At 37.8% G+C, this 26034-nt stretch overlaps 3 protein-coding genes and 1 long non-coding RNA gene across 12 annotated transcripts in view; 3 read left to right on the forward strand and 1 right to left on the reverse strand.

The window, feature by feature from the left end:
• LOC143215775 (spondin-1) overlaps positions 1-21568 on the reverse strand; it is a 49952-nt gene extending 28384 nt beyond the window's left edge. For 6 of the 9 annotated variants that reach the window (XM_076438203.1, XM_076438202.1, XM_076438201.1 and 3 more), the window contains exons 1-2: positions 17882-18023; positions 13012-13139 (exon numbers count right to left, since the gene is read on the reverse strand). In XM_076438203.1, the coding sequence (XP_076294318.1) occupies positions 13012-13139; positions 17882-17906 (153 nt within the window). In that variant the 5' untranslated portion in view covers positions 17907-18023. Of the gene's footprint in view, positions 1-8931; positions 9243-11175; positions 11348-13011; positions 13653-17881; positions 18024-21453 lie in introns of those variants that run through there. The other 3 variants (XM_076438206.1, XM_076438207.1, XM_076438208.1) reach the window with 3 other exon arrangements.
• Positions 11485-12629, forward strand: LOC143215782 (uncharacterized). Its single transcript, XR_013010438.1, has 2 exons — positions 11485-11653; positions 12445-12629. It is a non-coding gene; the product is annotated as an uncharacterized LOC143215782 (long non-coding RNA).
• LOC143215641 (uncharacterized) lies at positions 13704-14795 on the forward strand. The gene is made up of 3 exons (XM_076437933.1): positions 13704-13717; positions 14165-14213; positions 14268-14795. Exons 1-3 carry the CDS (start codon positions 13704-13706, stop codon positions 14793-14795), a joined length of 591 nt encoding a protein of 196 aa, XP_076294048.1.
• Positions 14845-18072, forward strand: LOC143215777 (uncharacterized). The gene is made up of 6 exons (XM_076438213.1): positions 14845-15245; positions 15423-15542; positions 15877-15989; positions 16101-16240; positions 16393-16511; positions 16833-18072. The coding sequence occupies exons 1-6, from the start codon at positions 14845-14847 to the stop codon at positions 18070-18072; spliced, it is 2133 nt and encodes a 710-aa protein (XP_076294328.1).
• Positions 21569-26034: the final 4466 nt, after the last annotated feature.

The following is a 26034-nucleotide window of genomic DNA, read 5'->3' on the forward strand; positions in this document are numbered from 1 at the left end:
AACATATGAATTAAATACCTTAATTTATTTTATCTTCGATTCTTAATTTGATAACCCAATATTATTGATCGATAAGAAATTAGTTTATACTAGCTTCCACATCGTGCACGTTCCTCCACATTTTTAACAGAGGCTATTTATTAATCGTCATAACTCGCGGAACGCAGTTCGCGATATCGATTATTCTGCGGCCGTGTAAACGGATTCCCGCGCGATCGCCACGGCCAAGATCTTCATCAAGGCAAACGTCAATGATACGATAAGCTGCGGTGATTATGTAAAAGAAAATCGCATTATCGGTCGATTGAGCGAGACGCGTGCGAGTACAGTGTGCAGCGAAAGTATCGTGTCTCTGCAAATGTGTTGCAAATCTTTCCGGCTGCATACAAAATATTCAGATCTACTGAAAAAGATCAAAGTTGACCTTCATAATTCCTTGAAATATTCACTGAAACGCGATAAGAAATGTTCCAATCGTCACGAAAGATTGATTAATCCACACACAGGGTGAAACAAATTCGAAAATTCAAGGTACACTCGGAAGAGTTACATTGTAAAAATGTTTATTTTTAATTGTGTGTAGGTTTAGACAATAAATGACAGGACGACAGGATACACACCGACTAGAATTCAGCAATTTCGCGAATAAAACTGCAACGAGCGCGTACGAGCGAATTGATTTCTTTCACGCGCAAGTTCGTGTACGGAGAAATCAAATTTGAAAATTTGTCAAGCGAATGGTTTGTAAATATGTCTCTCCCCTGTTTCTGTTCGCAGTAGAATGGCCTTCGTCAGTCACAATATATTCCGCAACATTCGTACGCCATTGTTACCGTTAATAAACAGTATCGCTACAAAAGAACCATGGCTAATGGAAGCACGCGGTACACAAATTCTACTTTATTTATGGTATTCCATTGTTTCGGAAAGAATGGCGTTCCTCTTGCTCGCGGAACGATTATTACTATAAATTTGAATGTGGTTAGGTAAATGAAAATGTGCTCGGGATATTTCCGAAACTTGTTTGACCCAAATTAAACGCGGAAATTATTTTGCGGGGAATCGATCACTTTTCCCGTTTGATGTGTGGGATTTTGATGCATCTGAAACACGTTAAAACGGGAATAAAGTTTCTGGCCCGGAACGCTGCGGGAAACCACGAGACGTCGATGTTTCGCGATATTCGACGAACGTTTCTACCAAAACGGATTTGCAGAAATGCAAACAGTGGTCGGTTCGGAGAATTTTTAAAAGCGTTCTGAAATTTTAACTTCGATTGAACGGGTCTCTTATATCGATCAACAATCTATACCACCATTTGAGTATTCGACTTCAAAGTGCAGTTTTTGAAACACCTCTTTTCATTTATTAACATTTTATCTGTAACAATCATCTTAAAGATTTTAAATCGAAGACATTCTCTTCGTTCTGATAGTATCAACGTATTAAACAATTTTATATATAAATATATTACGCTTGATCTATAATACTCTATATCTGTCTAATTGCATTCAACGTTTTATAATTAGCGAATCAATTTTTAAATCAATGAAACAATTGTCTCACATTTTTTCTTAGTTTTTATATGTGCATTTACATTCAATCGAAGAACATTTCATTAAAACGTTTCGTATTGTCAGAAAAAATGCTTTCAACGTTTCATGATTAGTGAATCAATTTTTAAATGAATGAAACGATTGTATTTTTTCTGAATTGTACGATAAAAACGACAAAATGACTCCGAATGGTTTTGTGAGAAGCGAGAAACGAAGCGGAGCTTCTATTCATTTCTAATTATATAACCAACATTGTGTAACAATAAATATTCGGTGGATAGCGAGTAGGTCTGAGTCACAAAGTATCACTTTGCCGGGTGCCGCTTCTATTAAATTAGAATGCGAATGGTTCGCGGCGAAGCACGTGAATGCCGGGGCCAAAGCGTTGCCAACACGTGCGACAAAACGTGTGTTCGTACTACTTGGTGCCTTGGTGCGCCTGTACGCGCGGCCGAACTACTTAATGACTCGGCTTGCCGAGACGCCTCGTACCGTGGCATGGCATCTTGCAACCGTAAACGATTGCATCGACCGCCAGTTTCTCTTCGATCTCGTTTCCCATTTTGCAACATTGCTCTCGCCGACAATGATCGTCCACGTTCCGCGCGATTTCGCGTACGCAAATAGCGCTGGGTAGCGAAATCGATGAAAACGAAGTGGGTTACGTTACTTTGAACGGTTCAATAAATTTTTTTATGAAATTACGATTCTGTAGAAAATCGATATGAACATCTCATCATACAGTGTTCGAATATTATTTAAAATAGCGCTGGCTACACTTATTTTACGTTAAATAAATGTCTGTAAAAGTTCTAATAAATCAAGTCACAAAAAATTCTGATCGACTGCCATTTTATAGATGGTGACGCAGAATGATTCTTTGGTCAAATCCAGAAATCCATTTTTATCGAGGCATACTCGAGAAAGATAAAGATTACTATTTTTCGGAAACAAAAGAGTCGGAGTAGCAATCGCGCTATGATAAATCTAAACGTTCCAATTGCAACGTTAACAATTCATCTTCGATTTTGTAAAATTGTTAAAACGTTTCCGTTCGAGCTAAATAAAAGCGAAATATAAACGTATCAAAGTTTGCAGAGTCCGAGTGAAAATGAGAACTGTCGAATCGAGCAGCGATTGTTAAATTCGACGGTAACGAAGAATGATAGGGTGCAATCCATCATGGCGGTCACGAGAAGTCAATGGGGGGTCCGTTTCGTAGTTTGTGTTTTTCCGTATTTTTTAGCTAAGCAATTCCGCTCGGTTTACGGGGTAAAGCATTAGCGTGACAGAATAATAAGCTAACCATAAATCCTGCCACGCTTCGATACAATATCGGTCGAAGAAGGCTTGGATAGGATTGGACAAGGGTATTTGACTCGGCCTGGCGTTCTGCCATTCTCGTTGCCATCCTCGACCACAGAGCGCCGACAGTAATTCAAACAATAGCTTACTAAGCCACGACCATGATTTTCCTGTCCGCCCGCGACATTATCGCGCCGGGTTTACGTAACCTTGTTCTCCAATTCCATCGTTGCTCTATTCTGCGGCCACGTTTCCACGATCCCCTCTCTCTTCCACCCCCTCATCAACGTTACCTTGTTCCAGCTCTTACAATGCACCACTGTCGCGATACCTATGCTACTGTCTTCGACAAATTTAACTTTGTTTTTCAATAAAAATTAAAATTTACGCACATGCATATCACTTGCATTTTTTCACTCTCGTTTCAGCTTCATTCATTTATTCATTGTTTTCAGATTGTGTATGAAACTGTGCCGTTCAGTGCTGGTTCTATCTTTGTAATTGTGTTCGATTATTTTTAATTACGTTCTGTATTTTTCATTGAAAATCAATCTCATTGTTGGATCTTTAAAATTGACGTAGTTTCAAATCTTGCAATTCGACGTTAATATCTATTAAATCCCTTGTCGTACTAAAAAATGTATTTACTGCAAATATAAACCCACCTAAATGCAGTACGATTTATTGTACATGTGTATACAATATATCTATTATTGTATTTTAATGAATTGTAATGTTCTTTGTAATTATGAGCAACTGTGGAATTTCACGTAAAATTGAAATTTTGTACATCGATTGCAAAAGACAACAGCCACATAGACATTTAAGTAATTCTTTTTTAACAAGCTGTATGTTTTTACTATTTTAAATTGCACATTTAAAGTACTTCATTTGCTATGATTACGTGAAAGCTCTCTTGAAACCATGCTATACCTGATAAAAACATTTTCGATCGGACTGCTAATAACAGAGTAATCTCTAGTGATCACGATTCGTCGTTCACCCTGTATATGAAATGAAATTACACAGAAGAAGTATTATACTCTCGAACACAATAGTCAATCTTGCAGCAACCTTTAAACCTTTAAAAATCGAATGGAAATGTGAGGCGAGAACGAGTGAAGATTAAAAAATAATGCCTCGCAGCTTCAAACGTCAAGTTCAAAACGTGTATTTTTCTCTCCTCCACGGTTTTAATTTCTTTTTTTTATCACTTTTGACGAAGCTAATGGTCGGGAGCGTGTTTTTCACTTAAAGCGTGCACGTTGGAAAAGTTTTTTTCCCCAGCAATGTACCGGAAAATATCGCGCTAGGCTCTCTGAATGGAAAATTGAGTTGACCAACTACTTACGCGAGTTTTTGTTTAGCCGTAGGAGCTAACAAACTCTCTCTCTCTCTCGCTCTCGCTCTGTGTGTGTTCAATATTGTTCACGGGGCATGGCAGCGCGCACGCGAATTGAAACACAGAAAAGTCGCGGTATAATTGCATTTCGTGTGCTCTGCTCTCTCCCTCTCTCTCTCTCTCTCTCGTGGCTGTCGATGCTACAATGCAGTGTCTTCATTCGGTTGATGGTTTAATAAAGCACTGGCGAGGCGCCCCTGGGAAAAGTAATTGAATGGAGAACCCTTTGTCTCCACCTTTTGCAGTTTCGAGCCCAGTTATAATGTCTGTAGAACTTTCATTATCTTAACGCTTTCGAGCATCAACGATCTCAATCAATTCTATTTCGATCAACAGTTTCAAAATATTACTTCGTTTCGTGCATAATTCAACGGTAAACATTGTTCCCTCGGATTCGATGTAAACGAAATATTTATTTTGCAGGGTGTGACGGCAAATATAATGTTCATTCACCGAGTGTACTAATAAAAATATTTATTTTATTCGATGTACTAAATTTGATTTAATATAGCACTGGAAATATTGATTTTATTGAGAACGGCAAGAAAAATATTAATTTAAAATATTCATTTATAATATTAATACTCGAGTAAAGCTCCCAGAAAAGTTATTGCTACTTTCTGTGTGAAAAATTAAAAACATACTTTTCGTGATTAAAATTGCAGAAATTATAGCCCCTGATATTTCTCTAAATATCCATTTTAAATGAATCCAAATTGTCCCTACTATACCAAACAAAAGTTTATTCGAGGAGTCTTTCGTCAGTTTAGGAAATGAAGAAATCTCGATTTATAACTATGTATTTCTAAAATCTGGTTTCCCCCGATTAAAACACGTATTACGGTCTCGACAGTCGAGGCGGCATTAAATATTGATCCAGTTTGGTTAGACTTCGTCCAAAGCAATTAATATCTATCAGTTTAATTGATGTTTTCTTCGCCGACCGAAATCAAATGAAGATTTATCAACGGCGAATTACCGGCTTACCGAATCTAACATTATTCGATGAAACATTTAATAATTATACGACGAGCAGAGCTAACTTATATACTGCGGGATTAATTTTAATTCGTCTAAAATCTACAGTAACTATTTTAGTTAACATCCCGCGGATAATATTAATCATTTTTTTACATCCTCTCTCCAGGGGGGAACTTTTTCTTCCGCTTCCGAAATAAAGTTTCGTCTCATAAATTATCATCAAACTCGTCTGGAGGGGGGAAAAAAAGTTGAACGCAAACTTGTGTAAACTGAACGAGATATTTTATCTACCACAAGTTTTTAAAGGTTGCTGTAAAAAGTCCACCGAAAATAGTTCTCGACCCTCGGGTGATTGATGAACGTAATCAAACGGCGAGGAGGAAGGATATCTCCTGTAATGGCGACCACCTCTGCAAACCTGGTCCAATGAAACATCAAAATTTTATTTCAAGAAGAGAGAGCGATACAGATTCGCACTTCCTGCACATCGAATTCGCGAACGAGACATCCGCTGTTTCTCGTCGAATTCAGTCTACGAATTTTCTACGATACATATAATTTACAAAAAATTGGGATAACCGGACTATTTCATTGTTCATAAACGAGTAAGGGGTTGTTGCATTATTAAAAGAAAAATTTGGAAGCATTCTAGTAATTTCTATGTACTTATGGCTGACGAACATCTCCATATAAATTGCTTTTACAATTTTTGACAATATTTTAAACGTCCCGATCTAATTAGTTCAGAAAACAACATTCATTTTATCTAAAGTTTGCACTGGTTGGTTATAAAAGTGGCATGTTGGATAAATATCCACTGCATGATGTACCGCAGTGAGCTTCTCTAACGTTTCTAATTTAATTAGCCGCTTTCATTAATGCGAGAATTATTCTAAAGTTGAATACACACTGATCAGAATCATATAATAATAATACGAGAATTAATTGCGCAATTTTACTATTCCTCTCATCCCAATTGTGGCATTAATTAGTTCACCGTTCTAATTATAATTTCAGGTAGACAGTGATCAGTTAATTCCATTAATTTCGAACTTACTGTATGCACAGATAATGAATACCATATCGCTGCATATCTCTCTGTTCCAATAAAACAATTAAAAATAAAAATAGTGATTAGGTGGACAAATTAATTCATGACATTGTCTTCTTTGCTGCTCATTTACAAAGCACATTCAAGTCTCCGAAAAATATAATCTCCACAGGTAGCTGATAAATTCAGTAAAAGATTTGAATTTTTGAAAGTTTCACACAATCGATTGATTGCAAACGAATTAATTTCCAATACTGTTAGTTTCGCTATTCAAGATTCACTGTTTACCCAGAATACTTTTACGCAAGATCTTTATGTAATTTCCCCGAATAATGCAGCGTGTGTATTAATTAATGAGAATACCAACCGATTTCACTCGAAGAACTCGGCCGAAAATGTAGTATAAAATGTCGTCGCTGCATTTTCTCAAGAACTCAGGAAAAACGGCCGGAAAACTTCCCCAATGCACGCGCATTCATGCTAGTCGTAAGTAGAAGCGGCATGTAATGAACAGACGCATTAGGATGAGCCCTATGACACGGCACGTGCAGCATTTAAAATCGATTTTCTTCTCAAAGCGATTTGTAAAAACGTTTTATTCTACATCAACTGTTCTCACTGATGGAATCGTAAATTGTTTACATAATGATAATCATTTATTTTGAAACACTCGAGTTCATTTTGGGTTCATACGCGTCCCATCTAATTCTAACTTCCAAGCAAACTTCTAACGACCAAGCAATAAAAGTAAGTATCGTTTTATAAAAATGCTAATACTGAATTTATCGATGCTTAAATAAGGAAATGTATTTCATCATATTCCACGGAGGCATTTTTATTTTTAAAATATTGGCTATTTATATGAAATCCAATATAAATATCAGGACCAACGTCGATTTAAAAAAAAATAGCTTGAAATAACGCGTAAGAATTCGAATGGAATGAAATAACGTAAAATAATTTGTAATAAATGAATTTGGAGGAATGTTAAAATAGCAAGAAAGATAAATATGTATAACAATTTTTCCAGTAAATTTTTCGTTCGAAAGTATGTGAACGAGGTGAATAATTTTATTCAAATATTTCTTTTCTCTTTTCGAATACCCGATGGAAAAGTATGAATAATACGATCAAAATAAGTAAATATGCAATATGGATTATGTTGCAGGTTTCTAGACTAAACTCGGGTTCGAGAGATCACTGTTTATCGCCGTGGATCACGTACTCTATGTCAACATACATACGGTGGGACGTTCACGAGCAGTCATTTCAAGGGTCATTGGGGGTCTGCACCCGATGCACACTGCTGACCTTTTACAGAAGATCACGGTAAATCGTGTACAACCCACCAAATGACATTTTCATTTTATTTTTGCGCAAAAGATGCGTCAATACAGGCGTGTCTATAATATTACACTATAAAAATAACAAAGAATTTATTTATTCAAATTTGTTCATTACATTTATTATAAATGCATTCCCTACAGATGTATTTTTACGATCCAAATAATTGTAAATTAAAACGTATAATAGCTCTGATGTGAAATAATACGTGATTTAATCACTGAATACAATTGTAACATTTTCTACAATTTACAGAGGGTGTAAAAAGTATTCGTACGGCCTCTAAAACCGAATAACTTTTTTTATAATTGTACGAAATTTTTATAAGGGCGTACGAATACTTTTTACACCCACTGTATTTATATTTTTCCCCCTCTGTTTGCATGATATATTTTATATTTTGGATTTTCTGGCATAATATGCTTCGTAAAATGAAGGTCCACTCCGCATTAGATTAATCGAGAGAGACAATGCGTATAAACTTTGAACTATTGATCAATATTGATAAGCTCTAAAAGTTAACTCTGTTTTCATTAACTCCTACATCAACAAGTGCCGATAATATAGTGCCGAAATATCGATTAAACTCGTGCAAGAGTTTCAGTATCAATTAATAACATTCCAACACACATTAATTGTACCAACAGTTCATTACTAGTACTGCTGTTAATTTTAATTAAAACCTGTATACATATAAGTGAAATACTAATGCTTTGAAATATTTTGTTTACTCCGTACGACTCAAGATTTATAGATTAAATTTTGTAGTTAATTAATGAATATTAATTTCATGAAGTAACGAACAAAAAAATATGAGACAATCGTTATCGTCATCGTAAATAATAAAAGAAACCAACCCCCAAAACACAAACTTTTCGAATATAATTTTGTTTCGTAATAACTCAATTATAAAATCGTACACAAACAAGATTATATTTGTGCAATGACATTGAAAAAAAGTACGTAACAAACGCGGTATAAAATAAATCAGTATATCATGCATAATCAATCATGACAAACACTCAATGACACTTCGTTTTCGAACGATTAGAAGGTACATTTGTTTACGTCGTTACTAGAGTTCTACGATCATGTTAATAAATTTTCAGATTTCGTGACGAAAAGTTGACCGAGTAATTCTGTTTATTAAATGACTTGTACGTTGTAAAAGTGATTACTTTTCTTTCGACCTCGACTAATTATGCAAATTCTGACACGAATTTACAATAAACCGCAGGTGGCTATGTTTAGACGGTAGAGATTGATTAAAAGAAATACGTGTTGGTACTCACCATTGCGATTATCGGAGAAAAGTACACACCAACGGTTGAAACATGTGCATGTCACACTTGAAACATGTGCACCACACTTAAAACAATTGGCTTTCGTGTCTCATGTCACGTGCGTGTATCACAATCGTAAGGTGTGTGACTGAAAGGTCCGTCGCATACGCAAGTCTCCGGGCAACTGAACTGAACACTGAACTGACTGCGGCTCGCCTCGCGAGGCGTGCTAATAACAACTCGCCGCTTGCGCGAACTTGCGTGCGCATCGCTCATACAAAGGAGATTCAGCCGTAAGGGTCGGACGCGTCTCGTCCCATCTGGAACCGAACCGAATACTAATCATTTTCCCATTGGCACTCTAATCGATTAATCGTCTACAATCCTAAACATTCATTACTACTTATTCGCCGGTACCATTTACCAATTTATTACACCTTAACAAAATTAATGAAACCTGTTATTTACTTTTGCGACAGGGAATCTCAGTGAAATCAATTCATCATTTGTTTCGACATTCTTCAAGGTTTTTCTTTTCTTTTTTTTTTTTATTGAAATTCTTCAAGGTTTTCTTTTATTCTTCTACTAACGATTATTATTGTTAGAGCATTCTTTAGTCTTCTAATAATGATTACTATTATTAGTACATACATTCAAAATCAATTTTAGAAGCAATAGTAATTAATTGTCTGCCACCCCTCCATTCTATTTATTATTATATCATACGCATCTCTAACGTCTATATAATTGTATTTGTAATGCAAACACCGATAACACCTGTAATTTATTTACTCTGCGTACAAGGAATTTCTAAATCGATGAAATACATTTTTCGTTTGTTTCAACAATTTTTAAGATCTCCTTTTGTTCTTCAAATAAAGATTACTATTGCCAGATCATTTTTTAAAATGAATTTTGACAATTTTCAAGTATTCATCTATTCTTATAATAATGATCATACGCATATTAATAGAACATTCTTCGAAAATAATTCTGACATTCTTGAAGACCTTATTTTGCTCTCACAAGAAGGATCATTATTATTAGAACACAGTCTACAATTAATTTTAAAAGTTACAGTAATTAATCTCTGCCACCCCTTCAATATATTTATTATTAGATGATACGCATCTCTAACATTTATAATTGTAATGCAACAAAGATCAATAACACCTGTAATTTATTTTTGCTGTAGAGAATTTCTAAAACGTTTAAACATTTTTTCAAATTAATTTGTTAAAATCAATAGTAACAAATGATATTCAGTTTTGTCAGTGATAGTGGTTTGAAGAAATGTTCCAGAATGAAAGGTTCGGTACAAGACCGTTGATCCACAGTATTTCTAGAAGGTCGTCATAGAAAAAAAGCACATGCTCACGAATTAGGTCAACCTTATTCCAGACTAAATTGCTCCATCTGTTTCATTGCGAGGCGTCCGTACGGAAAGTTTTTGGCAATTTTAGCAGCGCCTGTGTTTTGTCATACCTTTTTTCATTCGTGGGGACGTGCGTCAACCGCGTTTCTTTTTTAAACACTTCGAAACAATTACCGTTGAATCCCACACGAATTTTGGCTGAAGAATTTTTGATATCACAATTTTGTTTTATATTTTACATAAACATCCTGGTATTAAAAGAATATTAAATATTCAGTCCAACCTGAACAAAGTGCAAAGAAGATGCACTTTTAATTAACCCTAATCGTTCCTTTAATTAGATAAAGAAAATTTTTATTTTCTATGAATATTCTATATTATTTTATACGAAGACCACGTAAAGATTACTTCATACGAAGATCATAGTGGCACAATAAATTTTTAATTCACCCTCGACAATAATTGCCAAAGAACATGTAGATTATTGTATAACTCGAATCTTTGCAAATTAGAAAATGAAAATGATTTTCTATAGATCCTTGTGACAAGATCAAATTATATTTCATACATATGAAGTTTGTAGTGCTAAAATGAAATTTTATGTTCATCCTTAACAAAAATAATTTTCAAATAAAATATACTTTTGAATAACTCCAATGTTCGTACGTTAAAGACTCTTGTAGTAAAATAAAATCACACTTTGTACGTACACTGTACACTTTATTTAAATAAAAAGTTTAGTTATTATTTTCAATTAAAATCACCTGTTTATTTATTATTTATAATTATTTATTATTTAAAATAAAATTTGCCCAACACTGGATAAAATAGAATAGAATTTTTATGAAGATCCTAGTGATAAAATAAAATAAACCCACCCTTGATGAAAACAACTGCCAGTGACCTCATCGTCCGTCATTTTTCTCCCCCGTTTGACGTTTCGCAGGTAAATTATCGTGTCCCGTTCCGGCAATCCACAGGTAAAACGGAACCTAGTTAGTGATCCTAAGAATCTCGATACACCCTGATTATGCCGAACAATGATCTAAAACACGAACCCTTTCGCCCGTGAGCTCTACCACCAAGAGAGAAATTGTTTGCGTGATCGACGCGTTCGGGAACCGTTGGGATCCGTCAGCGTCGCGAAGTCGTCGACTGTCTTTGAAACGAATCGACGGTCGTGCGATCTCGCTGTCTCTTGGCCAGTGGGAACATGAAATCGAAACTTGACAGCTCTTCCACCGTCGACAGCACCGCAAAATTCGTCCGCGTGTCGCAGGCATCGGAGTTTGGTTCATCGTTCCCCGAATTCCTCCACGACAATGAGCCAATCAACGGTGTCCCATCAACCCGCAGGTTCGTTGGTTATTTATCAACACGTTAAATGCTATCTCTAGGATGTATACGAAATTGTAAATTTCTGGATGCTGGGACGCAGTTTCCACGTTCTTGAAATTGTTGCAATTCAATCTACCGACTCTTTTGTGGTTTCTCATGTTGCTTTTAGTAAATTGCTTCGTTCATATTGTTTGTGTAAAATTGTAGTCGATGTGAAGGAATAATGAAAAATTCGTTCGTTCGTAATTGTACTGCAGTATGAAAATAAAAAATGTGTAAAGTTAATAGAGTGCGAGGGGTGGCAAGTTAAATCGTTCTTTGCAGAAACCAAATTAATCCTTTGTGAATAAGGATTTTTCAAAATATTGGAGATATATCTCTTGAAATATTCCGGTCTTTTGTTATTTAATTAATTATTCGTCCTTAAAGGACTTCTTAATTTTAATTAGTATTGTTTGTTTTTTATAGTAAAACGTGGTGCACTTTATAAAATTTCATCTAAAGTTTTATCCCTCTGAATTTGTTTGTGAAAATATGAATTTATATTTTCCACGGTCAAACTGCTCTGGTTGAATTTAATGAGAGTATGATAATGAAGGAGTTAGCAGGAGTTACAATAGTAGGTGCAGTGGCGCGAAATAATTGAAATATGTTGCCCGAGTTTATAAGAGCGATTTTTATGAACGGTTTGCAGTTGGCAAAATAATATTTACGTCGATGGCCACCATTGCAAAGTCTGTGCTTATTGCTGTTTCATTTTCACGTGATTATGTTATATTCGTGACATAAATGATGTGTTGTAAATGCAGAAAACCCGGAAACCACCGTCTCTACAGAAAAAATTCCAACGTTAACTTCTGGAAATAAAGGACCAACCAGCTCAGGAATCAAAGCACCAGCGCAAAGGCTCAAAGCACCGAGAAGTGCAACACCTCGTCTTACAGTTCATGTCAGTATGAACAATATGTCTATACCATAACATATATGTATAACAAATTAATGTTGTAGCAGTGATAACTAGATTTCGGATGACGAGTATTAATATTTGATAACATCAAGGTTTAAAAACAGGTGTAAAAATATTTAAAGACGTTCTGATCAAAGTATCCTATTAATTTTTCTGTTCATAGATTAATCATTGAGAATACAAATTGTCGGAAACATCCGTAGCCTAGTTAACGATTCAGATTTTCAACGTTCCGTTTAATAAAGATAGTGCTAGGCCACGTACAAGGCAAGAAACAGTGTAAAACCAAAATCTGTATAATTAGAAATGTTTCACGCGTGTGAATATGAGAATTGTTGACACAATTGAAGCAATATTTCGAATCAATGAATACGTATCAAAATAAAATGCAATTGCAGAAGGATCTCACCGGTAACACGACAGACGATGCTTCGAGCAGTACAAAATCGCAAACCAATTCCGCGCGTCGTTCACCCGGGAAAATGGCGGTCAGTCCCACTGCATACAAGAGGCCATCTTCTTCGACGCCTGTCACTTCTGCGATGAAACTCGAGAAACAATATCAATTGAAAAAGGAACGCTTCCAGAGACTCAAAAAAGATCTGATAGACAAACAGGCAAGTGATAACACTGTCCAACACCAAAGTTCCACAACTACTGTTGGGTCCTTCTTATAGAGTTTTTCCCGCTGATTCCGAATCTGTTTTTAATCTTTTTCCTATACGCGCACAGCTTTTGAGAAACATGACTTTGAAAAAAAAAACATATTTTTCAACTTTAAACAAATATTGTGATGATCAATATCAAAGATATTGAATTGTTCTTTGCAGCAAACGATTCTGTAGACTTTCCCGAATACAGCGATATCCAATATTAATACATTATGACTGTTTAAACATGTTTAAACAATCACTAAAGTCGGAGAGACACCACTTTTGCACCAATTCTTGAGGATATTTTTCAATTTATCTAAAAAATTAAGGGTCCAGCGAAAAATGGAACTATACCACGCGATAGAGCAGACTTTTATCTTGAGAAGCCACCCTTTCAAGTTTGGAACGTCGACGTTTTTTTTGAACCAGAAAGCAATCTCTCTAAAACATGTTTAAACAATGGTGACAACTCATGTCGGGCGAAGATATTTTGCTTTCTGGTTCGAAAAAAACGTCGACGTTCCAAACTTGACAGGGTAGTTTCTCAAGATAAAAGTCTGCTCTATCGAGTGGTATAGTTCGATTTCCCGCTGGACCCTTATTTTTTGAGATAAATTGAAAAATATCCTCAAAAATTGTGGTGCAACAGTGGTGTCTCTCCGTCTTTAATCATTGTTTAAACAATCATAATGTATTAATATTGCATATCGCTGTATTCGGGAAAGTCTACAGAATCTTTTGCTGCAAAGAACAATTCAATATCTTTTATAATAGCATCTCAATATTTGTTTAAAGTTGAAAAATATGTTTTTGTATAGGAGAAAAATGAAGGACAGATTCGGAATCAGCGCAAAAAACTCTATGAGAAGGACCCAACAGTAATTAGGGAACAAATTTGGTGTTGGACAGTGTAATTAACCGCAGAGCAGTTCGGATAATCGAGGTTCTACTAAACAGTGTATTAAACAAGTGTCAATGTTTGGACTGATTTTAACTTATTTGATCCGCGCAGAAAGCGGCTCAGGACGCTTACAACGAGGCGTCGCAGCTGCGCGAGAAAGTTATCGCCAACGGTACAAAGGATCCAGGGAAACTAGACGACCTGAGGATCGAGGTTGGATCCTGTAAGCAGCACGGTCTATCCGAGCCGGGTCAAGCGGCAACCAACGACCGGAAGCTGGACGTCATCGGAAGTGAATTCGTCGAGCGTTTGGGGAAGCAGCTGCAGAGCATTCCTCAAAAGTCTCATAATCTTCGTCGAGACATACTGAACAAGCAGGCCGAGCTTATGACATTCGTGGCTTTACGATTAAAGCCCAACGCTAACGAGCCCGACGGGGATAGTGCTAACTTCGAGGTAGTTGCGCAACTGGAGACGCAACAGAAGGACTTCGAGAGCCTGAAAACATGTTTGGAACAGGCCGAAGCGATGGAAGCGAATATCGTCGAGCAAATATTGACGGACGCTCGCGGTAAGATCATAATAATCACATTTTTTCAGGGACATCAATTTTTTCTCGTGATTTCGTCAATCCCTTAGCTATGAAACAAAAAGAAATGGTTAACAAAGATTGATACGAGGCTGTATAATGTTTTTGATAGGTGTGATAGTAGCATACGAGGCCGAGCAAGCGAAGTTAATGGAAATGAAAAAAATGGAGGAGCAAAAGGAGCTGCAAACGCAGTTGGATAGAGTTTCCGAGGAGTTGCAAACGGAGAAGGAGAAGACCAGCCAGACCAAGGAACGTCTGCGACAAGTGGATGCGCAACTGCAAAAGGCGAAAATAAAATTACGCGAGATGGAGACGGAAGGAGTTACCAACGAAGAGAAGATTCAGATGCTGCAAGCGAACCTGAAGAGTCTGACCACTCAGATGAAACAGAAGGAGCAGCTGATGGAAACAAAGATGAAGGACACGCAGAAGACGTTGAAGAGTAGCGAGGCCTTGATCTCCAAGGTCGAGAAGCAGAGGGACAGCTTCGAAACACGGTTGTTTGTTGCTGCAAAATTTATCACGTCTTGTTGAATGCTCATCGATTACGATTGCTGATCAAATAATTTACTAAAAGAATGGTAGATCGATGGGGTTTTACGTCGAGCATTTAACTAGATTCTAAGGCAAGAAAATGCATTTTTCCTCGCCTCTTCTGACTCGATTTATCCTAGATTGTTCGAATTGAAAGAGAAGATGTGCGCGAAGGATAACGAGACAATGTGCAGGATCAAAGAACTGTCTGAGAAGCTGGAGTCTGTCACCTGGGAGTTCGGTGTGGAAAGAGAGAAAAAGTAATTGCAGATATGTACTACTAACTTTCGTGCTCCTTGAAATTATGGTTGATTTATTAAAACAACTGCCGACACAATTCTACCCTTAAAAATGAACTTCTTTCATGATAATATAGTTGCACAAAACTGAACTTCATTGAGCTCTGTAGAAAAAAATCTAAAACAATTAAAGATGTAATCACTGAGTAATTTCAGCTCTATTCCGTTGACTAAATCACATTGACTTTATGAAATGTTTCAAGTTGGTAGTTCGACAGACAACGTGTTAATATTGAAATGACGATAATTGATAGATAGTGTGCACTACCGTCAACGATGATTTAATTTCGAACAGACAGCAAGTCGAGGACGCGCTGAACGACATAGAGGAACGTTACAGGCAGCTCGAAGAGAAGAGCAATCAATTATGCGAGATGGCAGAGAGGACTAAGGATCTTACTATCACGGGTATGAAATGCGAGAAAAGAAATACTAGTATAGCATCTGATCAACAATGCATACCACGTGTCTGTGCAATATCTTAATAATCTAATAGCAAATTATCGATGAAACTTTCAGAAGGTACTCATTCGGATAACGAAGTCCGGTTGTTCAACGAGTTACAAGAGACCAAAGAGGAGCTAGAGATGCACAAGCAGATGGTTTTGGAGCTGCAACAAGAAAAGGAGGAGATCGTGGCGGTGATGCACCAAGCGGCCGTTAGTTTACACTACTTTCGGGACATGTCCTCGAATAAGTCCTAAGAACCGCTTGATTAGATCCTTTCGTTCGTTCATTCTTCTGGACTTGTCAATGATCGATGATAATCGCTGATCGTACTTTTTCGTTTCCTTTATTGTCGCGGCCTCAGAATCACACCGAAGATCAAGAGTCGAGGGAAAAGCTGGCTGCCCAGTTGGTGTTCAAGAACACCGAGCTGAAGAACCTGATGCTGCAGTACTCGGAACTGAAGAAGATCGCAAAAAACGCGTAAGCTTTTAACGAGCGACATCGTCCAACTAGAAATTGTGAGTTGATTACATTGGGTAATCATATTTTATCCTTTTACTAACAAATTCGAATTTAGATGGTCTAGTGAGTTTCGAGCTATCCTGTATACATATATACTGAAAAGTATAACAGGAACGCAGATTTGTGATGCATTGTGACGTCGCAAAATTTGCAACGTCACAGCATTTATGATAAAAGTGGGTACCAGCTTCGAGTTGGGTGATGTTCTTTGTAAAATTCGCTTTCCGAAAGCATTATTAATCATTGAGTTTCGAAGTTCATGCTCGGAACAATCCACAGCCAAGAAAAAAGTGGAACGTTAGAACGTCAGCTGATAGAGATCCAGGAGAGGCTGCATTCGCAGACAAAAGAAGGTGGCAAACTTGGGTTAAGCGCGCAAGCGATCGAGCTGCAGCAAGAGGTTTCCGATCTTCGCAACAACTTGGCGGAAGTTCTCCAGCAGAAGGAGGAGCTTGAAACTGCGTTGACTCAGAAGCAGTTGGAGCTGGAGCAGCGTGACATCGTGATGCGTGAACAAGGAAAGGTTCTCAAGCTGCGGGACGAATTATTAGTCCTTCTGAAAGGCAAGACTCAAGAAGAGAATGATGAATCGCATGATGGCGAGAACAACGAGTACACTGATCAGGTATTTCAGAGCGATACGGATACATACTGGCTTACAACTGTAATTGAACGTGTCCAACTCGATAAACAGATAGCCCTGAAGACGGAGGCGATCCAAGAGCTGTACACGACCCTGAAGAGCAAGCAGATGCAGGTGATGCGTCTGGAGAAGATGGTGAAGCTGATGGAGGACCAACAGGACCGTGCCCAGGCGCAACGCACGCGTCTGGAGAACCGGATTGCTCAGCTGGAGATGGCCTTGCAAAGGAACAAGGAACAGCGGTATGTGAGGGACAAATTGTCCTTCCCTATGATGTCTCAGGAAATCGGCGATCAGAATCGTTCCAGCGATTCCGATCAGCCAGCTTCGCTGGACTCTTTTGTCTCGCACTATTCTTCCCGTCCCAACCCCTACGGTTCAGTGATCAAACGGTCAGAAGCTGCGCTCAGCACCATAGCCTCGCAAACAGACGATAATCAGTCCTATCAGGACCTCGAGGTCGTTTCGCGACAGAGCTCCTCCGATGAGGAACAACAGTACGTATGCGAACGTTGTCGCAAACTTGAGCCTCTGAGTAAAGACGATGAACAATGGTCGAACAAAGACAGCTCAAACGAGGACGGTCAGGAGTCTTTTCGTAACAGGTTCTCGGATGAGCCCACTCTAGGGAAGAGACAGTATTTCGTAAATAATGATATTCGTAAGAACGTTTATTACTACCCACCTGCGGTCAGGGGTAGGAGCTTCATCCCCTCGAGAAGCAGCCCGCGTGCAGAATCTTCCAACGTGTACGACAGTAGCAGGGAGTCGCACGACCCTTATCAAACAGGAGGCTGTCAACGTTTGCACGCTCTTCGCTATTACGTTCGCCTACTACCGACTAATAGGTACCCTTCTCGCAACGAGGACTTGTAGCATTGTTTGCAGATGACTAGGCCGATGTTTCTTAAAAGGTTTCATGTAGGACTGTAGCTTCACTCGCTATTGTCTCGGCAACACATCTTGATTGCTTACTTTGCCTGTGCGATGGAATCAATAAAATTAAGAAAATTTGCTATCTCTGCTCTTGAAGCTATTCTCACGCTGTTTTAAGTGTGGTGCTTAAGTCATTATCAGTATTTCGGTTACCGTCGTGTGCTGTCGCAATCTGTTAGTCATAGAAATTCACATGTTTAATAGTGGTTTTTTTCTGTAGAAGCATATGTAATGTACATTTATAAATAAATCTGAATGCTCTGTTAAAATGGTCTGATTTAATAGGCTAGGTACTCCCTGCTACAGTGTTTAAAATCATGAATCGTTGATTGAAAGTTCCTTACAAAGTGCCTAGCCTTTGAAACAGACCAGCCTTTCGTTGTCTTCGTTGTCTCTGATCGATTATGTTTCCTGTGTTCTAGGGGCAAAGGCTTCAGCATCCTGTAAGGAACTTTCTAAACATCGTCAGTACAAATGAATCCGACTGAAATTAAATTGAGCGGTCCTAATTCGAAGGGCTTCCGTGATGCAACCATGCGTTTAGTGGGTGGCGCGGTGCAACGCGAAAAAAACTGTTCGCCATGTTTAAAATGAAAGAAAGCCATGCGAATTGACTAGCCATTTAGATCTTAAATTTATTGGACTTCGCAATCGATGATACGTTCCATTTTATATGTATATTCAATGACACCTTTTATATATGTGTATCATGTTTGTAGGTACAGTTTATTTTATAAAATTAAATTTTATGTACAATATCGAACTTTGTGTTATTCACTGTCGTTCTCACTGCTGTCAGAGTAAGCTCCCAATAAGGACAGAGCATTGCGAGTATTGCTTGATTTACTATTCGCAGTTTCTGATCGATTAACATTCGTATCATTATTGCTTTTTTCATTGGTAGAAGCTAGTGATTCGTTTGCAGTTGCGGCTTGCGCTTCATCTTTTTCTGTACTGCTATGCGTGGAACTTGAATTCACTTTTACACCTAAGTTTGTTTTTCTTTTGACTATTCCCAATATATTTTTTTTATTTGACGATGACCATACATTCTCTGACCACAGTGATGAATCAGAGGTTTTTGTAGGTTTACTCTTCTTAATCTAGAAAAGAAGGAAATATATTATTTTCATGATTTGCTTGTAAATTAATGATTTATACAAAAAATAAAATGATATTTACACTTTCTTTTTCTGTATTTGAACTGCTGTTACTGTTGCTACTGCTGCTGCTGCTGCTACTGATAACATTATCACCACTGCTACTACTACTATCTTTCTTTTTACTAGTCTTCATTGTTTTCTTTGGAGGTTCATCCGTTCCTCCCTCGTCTAGTTCTACTATTTCTTCTTCGACAACAACTCCACTTGCTTGCTTCTTGCCAAATATTGATTTGATATACTCTTCGTCATACTCCTCTTGCTCCTTCTCTGTTCTCTGTTTAGCAGCTTGTGTGTCAAACTGTTCCAACATCTGATCATAATCAATAGTTTGTTGCCTGCGATTCAAATCTTTTAATTCTTCCAAAGATTCCAACAATTCCAATTCCTGTTTCGATTGCAATGTTCTCTTTTCCAAAAGCTTCATAGGGTTGGTAGCTTCCTCTTCTTTCTCTTCATCCTCTTCCCTCTGCGCTTGCTCCTCTGCTAATTTCAGAGCCATAAAATTCCTGGTCGCGCCTGCTTCGATCTCATAATCTGTATTCTTCGGATCTGTCTTGAAACTAATCTCTTGAAGGCATCTGGTGCATTTTATGTAAAACCTGTATATGCGTATTCCTAAGTAGTCATCGCCTTCCACATCCTCCTTGCGGGCATTAAATTTCTTTCCTTTGTAAATGTACTCTCCGCAAGTTTTGCATCTCATGTTGAAAGGAGCCATCAAACGTACCGTGTACTGCCTGTTTCGGGCTAATTTCATCCGAGGAATTTTCGACGGATCGAAATCTGGCGGATAGTATTTCTAAAAAGTAGAGAAAAGTAGAGAATAAATATGTGAAAATCAACACGGTGTAAATAATGGATTTTTATCGAAAATTTCAATGTTCTTTGATGACGCAGAGTGTTACTTACGTTCAAAACTTTTCGCTCAGACATCTTCCTGGATTAATTCGATAAAATTATCGACAGAAATATTTAGCAACACGTAAACACACAACAACGCACAGGTTAGGATCAACGTAGGTTAGAGTTCGCCAACAAACATCACTGATGTGGAGTCTCCTCTTTAAACAGTGTTACCACACGTGTAACACAAAATGTAAAGAGCATAACTTGAATTTGAATTTGTTGATTATGTGCAATTATGTGTAAACACAATACAATGATGTAAGTAAATATTATACGGTGTGATCTATATAATCTTTAAACATCAAATATTTGATAACGTAATGCATAGACGAAATATAAAACTGTGTTATTATTATAATTAAACTTGTACTTACTTACAACCAAGTATTTTCAACGATTTAAACTAAAGTATGTTGCTTAATAAACGATATTAATGTATTAATATAACATCGATTTTATTAACCACTAATCGATTTTTAAAAGTCTTAAAGTAACTGTTTCAATAACAAATAATTTATTATTACTTTTATCCGAGTACTTTCATATGTAATATTTGTGTGATTTGGTACTCACTTTCCATATTAAAAAATGTTGAACATTTTTTCTGGCAAATGGCTAACGATCTTGAGTAATGGAAATAAAAATTCTCAATTCGTTAAAGATTTATTAACCCTCATGTGTTTCTTAAAAATGGTCGCACGGAAGAGACTAAGATATAATCATTCACCCATTTTGTTCTACGTTTCAAATGAAAAAATTCCGTTAAAACATCACATTTTAAAGAAATACATTTGGCGACACAGATAGAAAGAGGGCAAACGAGTGAATTTTCACCACGAGGAACGTATTACTAGATTGGTGAGATCTTTAGCAGTTAAAAGTTATCTGATCGTTTTTATTCTTCATAATCAGACAATCGTGACTTATCGCGAATACGTTGGTATAATATTCTTTCGGTTTGACGTAATTATACTTACCTCGACAAAATACTATAAAAAGACAATAAAAATCCTACTGTAAACATAATTGTGACTCGAACGATGTTCTCTATTAAATCTCAAAACATGAGCGTCGTTATCCCCACCACAACAGTGAATGGAAACCAATAAGGCACGCGGTACGACGAGCATACATAGTATAAATGAAAAATTAAAATTCTCTCGATAAAGACGAGATAAATCCGTTCAACAAAAAAATCTGTTCGATTTTACCGTGACAATTTCTAAAATGATTATAAAAACATAAATCATACCTAAAAACCTATTTTATGTACACGCTGATTGGACAAAGTTTCTCGTCGTTTCACACAGCATTCCATTCATTCCTCGCATTCCGGTCATCGTTTCAGTCTTTTTTGTTACTAATAGTGCTCTCATAATAGTTCTTCAAGTACTCGACTTGCAGCTGAATATACTGTGGCTGTTGTTTCGACCATATCAGCAGAGTATCGAACGCTTTCTTCATCACTTGCTCAGTGGGCGGTTTAGTCTCGCCATCGAGCTCGTCTTCATTCTCGTCCTCGTCGTCCCCGTAAGCGTCGTCGTCATCGTCATCCCCTATCCCGTCGAACAGCATAAAATTCTTCTCTGCTTCCTCGCATCGGAATAGAAATTCATTGACAGTCTCCTCGGGCTCTTGCTCCCCGGAGATGACGCCAATGATGTCCTGAAGGTTTGGTTCCAGAGGGTCAACCGGCTCCTCCTTTATCCCATAAATTTGAGGGATTTTGTTAACGATTTTATTCCAGGCAGCTTGTATGTTCGTAATACTAATTTCCGTCCACGCTTCGGTAAAAAGATCGATACAATCTTTCAGATCAAAATCAAAATAAAATTTTCGAACGCCGCCGGGAAAATTAAGAACACGGCTCAACATTTTCAGTCGGTAAGATCGCTTAGTCTTATCAGCTGTTTCCTGTTCGAGAGGTTGCAAAATAGGGGTAGTGGTGGCGGGATAGAACAAGATTCGAACATCATCGGTCTGTCCAAAATCTCTAGGAATCTCAAAGTTATGCCTCTGCTCGTCATCCAAAAGCAGAACGATCTTTCCGGCACTGTCGGGAAACTGAAGTATCTTCACAGTTGGTTTGAAATGATTTTCAAACCAGTCGACGAACATCTCTCGATTTATACGAGCTTCCGATTGGCTTTTGAACAGCACAGGCAATCGATCTCTGCAATGTTTCAACGCTTTCGGATTCTCGTTTTTATAAACGAACAGGGGTTCCAATTTATGACACCCGGTGACATTACAACATAAAGCGACGGTCACCCGATCCCGTTTAAACTTAGCGCTGTTGGCCTTTTTCCTCTTACACTGTTTCAAGAGTTTTGTGGGGAACGCCTTCCACGCAAGCGTTGTGTCCTTCAAGTAATAAATGTTCTTATTCGTGATGCCTTCTCGTCGTAGTCGGTCGGTGAGGTTTTTCAAAAATTCCTCTGGATCTACTTCGGTGGAGGAACTTCCTTCCAGCGACTGATCTTCGTCCACATCTAGCATAACTTCTTCGTTTAGACACAATTCCTCTTTAACGTAGACCTCCGTATAGGGATTCGAATTTCCCGCTGGTTCGTTGTTGGCCAGGTTCATGCGATGGCGCTCCTTGAAGTTTGTCAGCCAGCCTCTGCTAACTGTCGGTCCACCCAACTCCTTTTGCAGCTGCACCGCTTTTTCCCACATTTTTGAATCCGTGACAGAGTTACCAAGAACGTTTTGTTCCATGCACCATGCGTACAGTCGAACGTCCACATCCTCGTCGTTCAATTTCCGCGAGTTTCCTCTCATCCACATTACATCCTTCTGTTCAGCCGGTTGGCATACCGTCACTGCTTTCCGTCTGATACGGCGCGCAGTACTCGGATGAATGTCAAACTCACCAGCTATGCGACTGATCGGTGCACCCGTTTGCATCCGCTGCACCATGTCGAATCTTTCCTGCACAGACAGCGAGGACTCCTGGTCGATCTTAATGCCACTTGCCATTGTTGCCGGAGATTTTCAACTACCGCGGAACGAGCAACATCTCATGCCCATAAACGCGACAAGCAGTGTCTCTCTGCCATCTTCCCGTACACCACTACACCACCATGACCACCATCCACCATATACGTAGCTGCAACCGATGGTATAATGATCATCTCAAGATGGCGCGCCATTCGCTAATTTGCAAGGTAAGCTTCTTTGGCGCCATATATATTCCCTGGCTGAGTAATTTTACAAGTTTTCTCCGTTTTCTTCTTATTTGTTAGATGCTTTATTAAAAAAACAAAAAAAAAACGAATAGTAAGAACATAGTTACTTGTGCAAAGATATATTTGTATCACGGTTTTGTCGTTCGTTTATGCAACAATAATATTCATTACTTTTTATTCTTATACGCTCAAATGATATCAAATCATATAATTATTAGAAGAGACAAACTTCTGTTAAAATATTTTTTAGGTAAAGATCAAATTACTTTTTTTTAATGAAGCATAGTATTAGTATATTAACGACTAAGAGATATACATATTTTCTTAAAGTACTTCAATCGTACGTAAGCATAGACACACATACAATACATTTCCTAAATAAACAAAAACATTTACACGTGATACGTAAAGACGTAAAAATGACGAGAAAACAACGTCTGTAAGACGTCCTGTGCTATCTAAAATTCGCTGTCTATTCATAAACCGTAGCACCGACCCAGCCCCTGTGTTATTCAGCGGGACCGGTAACCGGGCGCGACGGGCGCGGGGATAACGTGGAACTTACAGTGATCTGAAATACCACATCGCTAAAAGTTCTACCAACGACGAGATACTCGTCAAGTAGAAGAAGAATGATATAGTATTTACCCATTCTGTAATTGCCTTATAATACTATCACCGACGAAATACTATCCCGTCTCTTTACCTATATAGAACCAGACGATATATGACATTGTTCACGCCCGGGGCAAATCAGCTTGGATAATACATATATTTTGATCTGAAGGAAGGTAAAATTGCAAAATGTTGTGAAAGACAATAGGTATAGGAATAGAATTTATTGAAAAATCAACATATTTATTAAATGTGCAGCTATTAGCTCGATATTATCCTTTATTCATAAGACACTAAAAGTTCTTACAAATAAAGGATAATACCGATTGCCCAGGTCTCACCACGAGGAGGTTGCTGCACGAGAGACCCGAAAGGGAGTCAGAACGAATGCAATATTCCTTCTGGCTCCCTTTCTTACAGCGACGCACTTATACTAAATTACGCACGCAAGTCGAGCAATTATCGCGGAGCAAAAGGTGTGAATCGGAGAAGAAGTCTCCGATCCACGGGGGATTAAAGGCAAATCAGGCAGAAGGCTCTGATTCTTTCAAAGTGAGAAACAAGAGCGAACCAGAGCAGAAGGATAATTGTAATCGTGCACATGAGTTCAAATACAACCAACGAAGCAGCTCACAAGAGCAATTATAATCCTGCATACGAGTGGGACGCTCAAAATGTAATTTTTATAAAGAATAAAATTGATAAATTTGAAGAAGACTCAATAGTCTTCATTGAAAGTCTCGATAAAAATTTCAAAAGTATGAAGGACGAGTTTAAAAAGACAAAAGAAGTTTTGAAAAATATTAGTAATCAAACTTACCGTTGTTCCTTGAATTGACGGTTGAAGGTAGGCCAGGGTAACTGTAGATGACCTCTAGTCCACCTCTGGTCCACCTCTGGTCCCTCCGGTTCTCCTGGCGCTCCTGGTCACGCAGCACGTCCGCTCACCCCGCTTCCCCCGCCCCGACTGACTGACCACGGGTGAGCTTTCGCCGATCTGCCGAGCTCGAGCGACGCCCCCCACTCCGCCGAATATCGATCGATGTCGATCGCCGTGACAATTATTGAAAAATTTATTATTTCCAGCTGGTTAATGTTTATAACAATTCTATTTGACAGCGATGTCCACAAGCAATCCCTTGGCTATCTGACCACCTAATTTAGTCAAAGTGGCTAATGGTTTTCGTGATACGTAATAACTTTTAAACCATAACATTCGCACGCATTAATTTATTCGATACAATTCACAGATAAATTTATTATATCTGGCTGTTTAATGTTTATAACAATTCCTTTTTCTAATGATGTTAACGAACACTCGCTTGACCACTTTGCCATCTAATTTTTTCGTAAAAATAGACAATAAAACTCGAAATATAGAATAACTTTTAAACCATGAACATTCGCACGCATTAATTTATTCGATACAATTCACAGATAAATTTATTATATCTGGCTGTTTAATGTTTATAACAATTCCTTTTTCTAATGATGTTAACGAGCACTCGCTTGACCACCTTGCCATCTAATTTTTTCGTAAAAATAGACAATAAAACTCGAAATATAGAATAACTTTTAAACCATGAACATTCGCACGCATTAATTTATTCAAAAAAGTAAAGTCTTTTCAAAATATTTCTGTCCAGATCGATTCTTGGAACATTTATGTATAAAAAAGTGAAAGGTAATAATTCTCGTTTATGAAATGTTTTGAAATTACAAACTGAGGTGTCTCGTATAAAATTTGAAATAGGAATTGTTGATTTTCCTAAAAAATTATGCTTCAATAATATATTTCCAGGAATTCTTTGTCCTTGAGTTTTGCTTTTAATATTGAAACCAACATCGTCTGAAATATCTGCTCGGTACAGAATGTAACAATTCATGATGATCAATATGGTTCCGTGACGATTTGCCTTCTCACCGACGAGAATCTCCTCAGTAGCCTTCTGCACCGACGAGATCATGTCGATGGCCTTCTGTTTCTCACTCCAGTCAGAATATATCTTAGAGGGCGTAAGAGAACA

The sequence above is a fragment of the Lasioglossum baleicum genome, chromosome 14 (assembly GCF_051020765.1).
Source record: "Lasioglossum baleicum chromosome 14, iyLasBale1, whole genome shotgun sequence".
In the NCBI taxonomy this organism is placed as follows: domain Eukaryota; kingdom Metazoa; phylum Arthropoda; class Insecta; order Hymenoptera; family Halictidae; genus Lasioglossum; species Lasioglossum baleicum.